Source organism: Capsicum annuum, chromosome 3, assembly GCF_002878395.1.
Source record: "Capsicum annuum cultivar UCD-10X-F1 chromosome 3, UCD10Xv1.1, whole genome shotgun sequence".
NCBI classification, from domain to species: Eukaryota; Viridiplantae; Streptophyta; class Magnoliopsida; order Solanales; family Solanaceae; genus Capsicum; species Capsicum annuum.
In genome coordinates this window covers 23,408,407-23,418,048 of record NC_061113.1, presented here as the reverse complement: position 1 = coordinate 23,418,048, position 9,642 = coordinate 23,408,407, and the positions used below count along the sequence as shown (strand labels likewise).

The 9,642-nt window shown below is 38.0% G+C and overlaps 1 protein-coding gene across 1 annotated transcript; it reads left to right on the top strand.

The window, feature by feature from the left end:
- The first annotated feature begins 302 nt into the window (after nucleotides 1–302).
- LOC107864102 lies at nucleotides 303–9,207 on the top strand. The gene is made up of 3 exons (XM_016710367.2): nucleotides 303–1,307; nucleotides 5,930–6,237; nucleotides 8,522–9,207. The coding sequence occupies exons 1-3, from the start codon at nucleotides 457–459 to the stop codon at nucleotides 8,875–8,877; spliced, it is 1,515 nt and encodes a 504-aa protein (XP_016565853.2). The 5' UTR covers nucleotides 303–456; the 3' UTR covers nucleotides 8,878–9,207.
- Nucleotides 9,208–9,642: the final 435 nt, after the last annotated feature.

Sequence of the window (9,642 nt, the reverse complement as noted above, 5' to 3'; positions counted from 1 at the left end):
AATTTACAAAATAGCATACCAATTATTATTTTAATATTTTATGATTTTAGTTAAATAGATCTTTAGATATTTGTAAAATATAAGAATTTAATATTTTAAATACTTTAAGAAATATTGTCAATAATTGAGTTTTTTGGTATAAAAACCAAAGGCTTTAATCAATATTTTTAGGAGTTATTATATTTTTTATATTTAAGTAATTTTATAAAATTAAATTTATTAAAATACGTGTGAGTGCGAGACGCTTACACTTAATTAGGTAGGATAAAAGTATTAAAAGTCAAAATATGATAAAGTAACGTGAACGAGGGAGTTATCAATTATAGTTAGATCTGATGCTTTTTGTATGCAAATCTCAGTGCTCCATATAACATTCTTCCTTTCCAACTCTTCCAAATAGTTTTCTCCACACCAAAAGCCCTAGCTCCCCCCCCCCCCAAACCCCACCCCAAGAGGATGGCCGGAGGTAACCCTCCAAAACCCTCGTCCACTAAACCCCCACCTCCTTCTTCCTCCTCCCAACGTAAATCCCGATGGGAATCCTCTTCCACCACCCCGAAAAAACCCTCCTCCGATACCAAACCACCTTCCACCGCTGCCGCTGCATCCGGATCCGGTGACCCCAAATCGAAACCCTCTCCAAAATCCACAAATCCCAAACCGATTAACAACCCATCACCGAAACCCGACCCGAATACTCATTTCGGATTACCCCCTTTTCCTTTCCGTGACCCGCCTCCACCTCCTCTATACGGGTTTCACATGCTGGAACGTAGGACTATAGTTCTTGCTGATGGCTCTGTGCGGTCTTACTTCGCATTACCCCATGATTATCAAGACTTACCTGCTTTTCCCCGGCCCGAGTTTCGTGGCCCCCTTCATGGCTTAGGATTCGAAAGGCAGCAGCAGTTTCCGGATCACTGGAATTCGGTAGGTGATAATGCAATGAAGAGGAAGTTTGGTGATGATGGAAAAGATGGGATGGATAGGTTAAGGCAACAGGTGTTGGAGCATGGAAATGCAGGTGCGATTCCGGTTCAGCCGGGGATGGGGACGGGGACGGGGACGAGTGGTCTGAGTATGGTTAGAGGAGGAGAAGAGATGAATAGGCCAGCTAAGTATATGAGAACGGGAGGATTTGAAGGGGGTGCGGGAACGAGTAGGATTAAGCATAATGAGGTGGATCAAAGTGCATTAAAGAAGTCTTTTTTGAATATGGTGAAGTCAATTTATGACAGTTCTAGTCTCAAAAGGAATTATTTTGCTGATGGGAAGCAAGGGCGTTTGCAGTGTCTTGCTTGTAACAGGTGTGGGAATATGCTCGGGTTATATCACGTTTCTAATGTTTTTAGATTGTTGATTTGTAGGTTGAATGCTTGTTTTTGTTGGTTCAGTTTTGAGATAGCTTCCCCAGACCCTGCACGTAACGGCTAAGTTGTGCTGACTCTTCACTTTTGATGCCGCACCCGTGTCGGATTATCAATCCGAAAATACACTAGCTTTGGTGAATCCGACACGCACTCATTGACATTCTTGAGGAGTTCGAGCAACATAGCATAGCGGGAGCTTTAGTCGACCGGGCTACCCTTTTTACTGCCTTTTAATAAGTAGTATAATGACATTTAATTCAGCTTTTCTTCAGTAGAAGCTACTTTTCTTACACGTAATAAAAGCATCTACTTAAGGAAAGTTAATTTCTATGCTTTTGGAGCTACACCTGCATCTGTCGTATATCTAACCATCAAGTGCCTTGTCCTAGATGCCCAAGCTAATTAGTGTGTTTGTTTATGCCCTCCTAAGCTCTTGAATTAAAACCTCTTATTCAATATAGAGCTGCGTATGTCAGTAATGTGTATTTCAGGGTTTGGTTTTCAGACCATTCCTGTCAAACTTTGGAGTATTGTACTAGAAGGTAATGTAGGCTTTGCTGTTCGAACTCTCCAAAATGCACTACTTTTTGAGTATTCGACATGCATCTGCCGACATTTTTGAAGAGTCCGTGCATCATAGAATGTAATAGGGGTTATGGACCTTTGGTGTGTTGTAGGAAGATAAAGAACTACCTAGCTCTAAGTTATTGGAGAAAGTGTTTGATCCTTATGGAGCACTGATATAACTAACTTAGTTGCTCGGGATGCTAGCTAAGGTGCTGACATGATCATGTTTAAGTTTGGAAACATGTGGCAAATAATGGTTGAGCTTGTGTCTTGACTTGTCAGCAAATAACTAGGTTGCTTCAATTTAAAAAAACGACTCTGCTTTGCATTGTAAATTAAACTTTGTCATGTAACTCGTTACCCGCTGCACTTCGAGATCTGCTCAAAATTTCCCTTGGGACAGAGATTGGATGGCTTGTTTTCTGGTCTTTTTTAATTTTAGAAAAAGATTTTTGATAGGCTGTTCGAATTTAGTTTTGTATTTGCCGTTGGATGTTGGAAAATGTGTTAGAAGTCTCTTTCTCACATTGTCCACACTCTCTCTTCAATCTTCATCTCTTTGAAGGCGTTATGGCAATATCACTGAAAATAGATATGTGATGGTAGGTTATGTTTTAAAATGCCATTTGTTTTACATCTAGTATATACTAAATGTTGTTGGTCCATTATTCATTTGTTTAGGTGTCGTTGTGAATCATTGTCTTTTGTTTCTGAGATGGCGCTCTTGAAACCATATAGTTTGCTAGATAAGCTACTTTTATTACTAATCTTATCTAATTCTTAAGTTAATGATATTGGATCTAGTTCTCTGTAGGTTTTTCCCATGGCGACCTATGTTATTGAAATGTGATTGCTCCATCCCAGTGGAGAGAAGTTAGGGGTTATTCTTTCTGATGGATGAAGCAATATGTATAGAAGCATGTGATTAGGATGCGCGGCAACCCGAGGGAGGAATTATCTCTTTTTATTATTTAGTAATCTCAAGAGATGAAAATAAGAAGAGTAAGATATAGGAAAAGAACTGTCCATTTGTTATATGATCACTAGGACTCCTCCCTAGTTCATTTCAAATAGGATACAATTATTCTCTAGTTTGGAAGTATTTTGTGTTTGATGCAGCTTTTGCATTGTTCATTATGCAATCATGCCTTTTCTTGTTTGGATGTAAGGATTGGAAGGCACGGAAACTTTGCACAAAGTTTCCTACTAACTTAATTGGACTTGTCTAGAACCAAGACAGTCTATAATAGAGTAAAACTTTTCTATTGTTTGTCTCCACTATTAAAGGATTTCTTTTTATAACTTTAAGGGACTTTTTTATGTGCACAATTATTGGCTCCACATCAAATGTCAATAGCATGAGATATGAATTTCCTTTTAATTACTATAGATATGACTTTGCGTACGTTTTTACTCGAGCAAGTAAAATTTGTCTTAATAACCCCTGCAATTTGTTGCCTACATTACTTTTTTTTTTTGTTGATTCTTTTGAGTTCGTTTTGCTATTTTGGTTGTATAAGAATATTTCTTGAGAAAGGAAGCGTATGCAGGGCTGTAGAGGATGCTACCTATTTAAATCAAGTGTAGAGTGCCCTAAAAGGCACCTATATGCCTTTAAAACTGATATCTTGAGTTGGAAGGATTACCGTGGGGACCAGAATTCAAGTCCCAACACGGGCATTTGATCGGCAATTTCTTTCTATTTTTCTTAAGACCTTGTGGACAAAGTTACGCGATACTTGTGCTAGCGGGAGGTAGCCAGATACAGAATTGAGGTGCTCAAGCTGGCTTGAGGACCACAGTTCGGAAAACCCCCGAAAATTCTTAACCAATAGCCATCCAGTCAGTTACTCACCTATTTTCATGGCTTAATACCCAGCTGTGCTTTCCCTTCCTGACCGTTATAATTTATTTTCCACCTCTATTCACCTGGTGTATGTTGTTTCTCTTTTTGCTTCCATTTCTTCTATTCACTTACTGTACTTTGCTTCTCTTTTGCTTCCGTTTCTTCTATCTTCTTACTGTACTTTGCGTCTCTTTTGACTGTTGTAGTATATGTTCTGATCTTTTCAATTCTCTTGTCAAATCTAATTTGTCCTGTCTGTCTATGAGATGAACGTGCACCCAACTCTTCATTCATGCACATTTGATAAACAGGTGTAGCTTAGTGCTATGGGTAATGTAATTCATTTGTTTCTCGTGATTAGCTTTTAGCTATACAGAACTTATTGTGTTGATTCTTTCTTCTTTGTGGCAAGGCAATTTTAGGCCTTGGAAGCTACTCTTCATTGATTGGTTACCTGAGCTATAACTCTACACTGCTTGTCCTCTGTGATGATCACCATCAAACTCTTAAAGATTTTCTTGGAAGAGCTTTATTCTATCCATGAAGAGTTGCCTTTTCAATTTCTGAAGTTAGAACATGAAGTAAAGATTCTACAACCTTACCTGCTTAAGGGCCTGACTGGTTGTCCTTCTCCTTTATACGCAATAATACAACTGTAATTGACTTAAGTTTTTCTTTCTCACTTCATGTTTTAGATATGTAGATTGACGATCGTGATTTGACTATTTAATATTTGGAGATTTAGTCATTGTTTTCTTTATAATGCATGTGATGGAAGTATCAACTAACTGACTTGAAGGTAGTCAACCTTGGTAGAATCCCACCAAGGTGTTCACTCTTTCAGAGCTTTTGCGATTTGAATATTTTTCTTTAATAAAGCTCTAGTCCACAGAAAGCTTTTTTCTCTGTACCTTGTTCTGAACTGTGTCAAGATTTCTAATTTTGTCCCATTTTGAATAAAGAATGTTCTTGTTGGTGGAGTAGTAGCTTCTACTTTCACAATTTTGTATAATCACTATGTGGCTGAACTGGTAGAACCAGTTTTTCTGTTCTTTTTTTTTGGGGGGGGATAAAGCTGAGTGAACCAGTTAGTTGCGTTCCATGACAAATGAAAGTAATAGTTGATTGTGCGGCAAATTGGAGCAGTTTGTAGTACATTTACCACTTTTTAATGTGGCCTCCCTTTTGAGTTTCAACAGGTCTTCCGTGCAACCAAATATGGGACCTTTTGTTTATGAATTCTTATTGTGTAATTGCTTAAATTTTCCATTATCTTGGTTGTGGTTATTGAAGTGCGATAATGCTGCTTTTGCCATTTGGCGATCCTCCTGGAAGGAAATTAATGCTAGTTATTTTGAAAGCAAAAAAGAATCTGTTAGATAGTGCAATATGGCTTCACTAGATTATGCTGAAGCCATGATTGAATCTTTGAGCACTTTACATACCGTGTACTGATGCTAATTGCATATTCTCCAGAATTCACTGCTGGCAGTCAATACACTTACCCTTTTAGCGGAAAAAAATATAGTATGAGAAGGATTGCTTGTTGTAAACTAGCAAAGGAAGAAAACTAAATTGTCATTGTTGTGTTTAATTTCTTCAGGTGTGGCTTTCTTCCCATCTTCGTATGGGACAGAACAAGTAGTTAGTCCGTGTACCGCTCCATGATTTACTTTTCACTTGTTACTCATTTGATTGTTATGATGTAGTTCATGGTAAGTTTGCAATAGGTGGAATGTGTATGATGGTAGTTCTTACTACATATTTCTTTATTCTACTGCACCGTGGAGAAAATCTCAAGGTGTATATTTCAATGTTCCATTCAACTAAGACCAATTTGTTTGACTTTTCTTTGCAACGTCTAAAAAGATTTCTTTCCTTCCGAAGTAGGTGTAAAGACAATTTGTTGGTTGATGGTAATTTAAATCTCATGTTTGGGTGAATCTTAGCTGTGATTTGCAACATGTCAAAAACCCAAAATAGCACCATTTCACCTTGTTGAGTTTCACGCCTTGAAATAATACTGCCCTACTTCCCTTTTAATGCTTAATGCTTTGCTTTTGTTTACACTTAAATTTATCTCAACTTGGAATTTTTGAGGAATAACTCTGAAGTACTACGTAACTTTGACATGAAAACAACACAGGACTTCTAAAGATTGTCCTGATATGCACTCTCTGATTATGCATGCCTACAACCCGGATAGTGCTGATTCACTTATGGAACATTTGGCCTTTCACAAAGCATTATGTGTTCTGATGGGATGGAACTATTTGACACCTCCTGATCACTCAAAGTCATATCAGATATTATCTGCTGGTGAAGCAACTGCAAACCGAGATGATCTAATTTTGTGGCCGCCCTTGGTTATAATCCATAACACTATCACAGGAAAACGTGATGATGGGCGCATGGAGGGTTTGGGAAACAAGGCAATGGATAGTTACCTTAGAGGTAAAACATCCATCTCTGTTTCTGATTAGTTCGGTTGTTTCATCAAGGGAATTTTCCTGTTTTCTGCTTTATCTTTTTGCTGGCGTATAACAGTCGTAGCTACTTCCTACATCTGGAAGTTTGCCACCCAATATCTATGGTCCTTTTTTCAGGACTAGTACTTGCTTAATTTATCTGACTCATTTGATTAATTTACAATGTCGTTTTTTGCTACTGGTCTGTGTTTCGACATTGTCAGTGGTCACGTAATCACCGCTGTCCACTGTCTTGCACTGCAATCGGTCTCTGATGATTTACAAGTCTACTTTCAAGTGTGCTCTCCGATAGTGTTCTGCGAGGGGTGCCTCTTAGGGAAAGTATTATTGGGTCTTGGCAGTTTTGAATCTGAAATCTGTTAATCACGTCTTGCAGTGGACAGTATAAGAAAACTTGGTGGTTTATACAATTAGGTTACAGAGTTTAGACCTAAATTTATGTGTTTTTGTGGATTGGATGATTTGTCAAGGGAATTGACATGAAAGGACTCACAGAGGGAGAAAGGGAACAGCCTATTATGTTTAGGGTGTTAAATCATTTCTGAAAATTGGTATTAGGTATAGTACTTTGGATGGCATTACCGTTAACTTATTTTATGAAAAAAGTGCTCTAGACGTTCTTCAGGATTTGTTTTTTCTGTAGTGTAAGTTCAAATGTAGATGAAATAAATTCCCTCATAGGTTTCCCAAGTTCCCTACATTTACAGAGGGGCAGTGAGTTTTTGCATTATCTTCCAGAACCTTTGTGGTGGCCCTTCAGACGAAATAAATTGTTTTACTTATCAAAGCATTCTTTGATTGCTACTATCTGGATTGATAGCACAGTTGATACTTATTTTAGAAAAGCCCCTTAGCATTTCTCAAAATTTTCTCTGTACAAGAACTCCACTACTTTTTAGAAAAGAAATTGAATTTGGTGGATTGCATGCCAATAGTAGTGCTAACTAGAATCTGAAGCAGCTGAAAACGTTGTTTATTGTCTGATATGCTCATGCATTTTGATAACAAAATATGTATTTCTTCAGTCATGTCACTATACTGGATCTTTAGTCAGAAGCCAATGCATTTTTAGAAGAATAATCTGGTTGCGTGGAATCCAACACACTCTGCTATTTGTGTTGCTAATTTGTATTTAGAGCATAAAATTCGTTCTCTTAGATTAATTCTGTTATTCATGAATTGCTGTGTAACGAATGTATCTGTTCTTTCATGCATCACAATGACCAAAAGCTGAAATCTTTGCTGGTGATCGGTATAGTGAATCTGTAGTGTGATTTCAGGCATGGTTCTACTTTAACTCTTTAAGTGAGATGTTTCTGTCACGTGGCATGGACTTCTTTGGACAATTACTATAATCAGTAGCTTCCCAGAAATAACCTGTGGGATTCTTTGTTGAGTACTCAGAAATATGGTTGCATTTTTATTGTCCGATTTTACATGGTCATCATGTATGAGATTGCATGATTTTTCTCTCTTCAAGAGCTTAGACCTCAGCTTCCTGAAGTTCTTCTATACACCTCTACACTGTTGAAATGCATCTGGTTTGGGTTCGATGAACCTTCTTTTCAGCAGGGTAGTATCTTTTCCTGGTCTATGCTAAACTTGGTTTTGGATGCACAGGGAGAGAGGTAGTTTTGTGCTCCTTTCTAGTTTACTTAAACCAAGTCTCACTGATGTTCTATATTGGGATGTTAAAGGAGACTTGATGGTTTTACCATCAAAGTCAGTTTGTCTTTTGATGTTTACCATTTTTTTGCGAGCTTGAGAATTTTGGTGTTATAAAGAATTACATGATTATTATTATTATTGTTACCACCACCACCATACCACTTTTACTGGTCATGGAGTATAGCTAACTGTTGGTTTTTCTGTTGGAGGATTCATGCTTTTGCCAATGGTTTCACTCTTGGGTTCATTATGAGTCCCTCTGCTTCCTTGTCCTTGTCTTCACCTTTTCTGAAATGAAAAGCTGAGAGGATAACTTCAAATTCAAACTTCCTGTTAACATTTGTTATCATTAGCGTTTGTGTGCGGAGCTAATCATAAGCTAGCGCTCTTCTGTAATGGTTGTGCATGTAGGATGATATCTTTCTTGGCACCTCCTATGTTGAATTTTCCTATTTTGCTTTAGATAGTGTTTTGCCACCAATTTTTGTATATGGAGCTGGTTACAAGGCACCAGCTTGTTTTTAGCTATACGTCTGCATCTCTTGACGTTTCTGTACCGCAATTGCCAATTTTGCTTTCAGGTATTGGATTTCCCGGTGGCAAGGCAAAGGCCTTGTATAGCAGAGACGGTCATTTAGGTGTTACTCTGGTTAAGTTTGCAAGTGACCAATCAGGTTTTATGGAAGCCATGCGGTTAGCTGAATATTTTGAGAAAGAAAACCATGGAAGAAATGGTTGGGCTCGACTGCAGCCCTTGACTCTAGGCAAGGATGATGAGAACAACCCTGACCTTTTCAAGTTTGATCATAGGACTGGAGAGAAGAAGAGAGTCTTCTATGGTTATCTGGGTACTGTTAATGACTTAGAGAAGGTTGATTTCGACTTCCGAAAGAAGATCACCATTGCTAGCCGATTGGATTACAAGCCATCTGGTTAGAACCATTAAGATGTGCTTCAGTTAACAATATTACCCAATTCCCTACTCTAGATGTTGTGGTTTCATGTCACTTTTATTGCCCTTAGAAATTGGTGGGCCGGGGTTCACTGTGATACCGTTAGGATTAAGTTATAAATGCCATGCATATCTTTTTTCCCTTTTAGTTAACATTTCTGGTGCAAGGTTAGCGGGTTTTGAAGTCCAATGGACTTGTTGACTGTTCTTATCCTTGTCCTGCTTCCTCGGTTTGAGGCTGTGTATCATTTGCGTGTGGATATGATTATGGTTCAGTTATTTGCTACAAGGTTAAATTTTGGGTGGTTCCCTGCAGGTACTGGTATGAAATTATGCCTCAAAATTTGACATAAAAACAAGGAATTCGTTATTGCAGGCTAATTTCTCAAGGTACTTGTCACTAGATTGAAATCAGAAGTATCAAATTCTGATGCAGCTTAGACGAAAGTATCATATGTTAGCAAGTGGATATATGCTTTCTCCACTTGAGATTCAGTAGCATTATCTTGCTCTTTGCCTTATGATCACTTTCTTTTGCTGATAAGTTTGTTAAACTTTTCTTTATATTTGAAAGTTATTGCGATAAGGATAAGCCCAGACTGAAGAGGTTCATATTTGGAATGGTGTGAACTGTGAAATAATATACACGGGCTTATAGGTTTAATGAATCGGAATTCAGAAGATGAAATTTCAACCTTACCATCAGTAGGTTTTGGCCAGCACATTAAGGGGTTGTTTGGTAGAATGTAT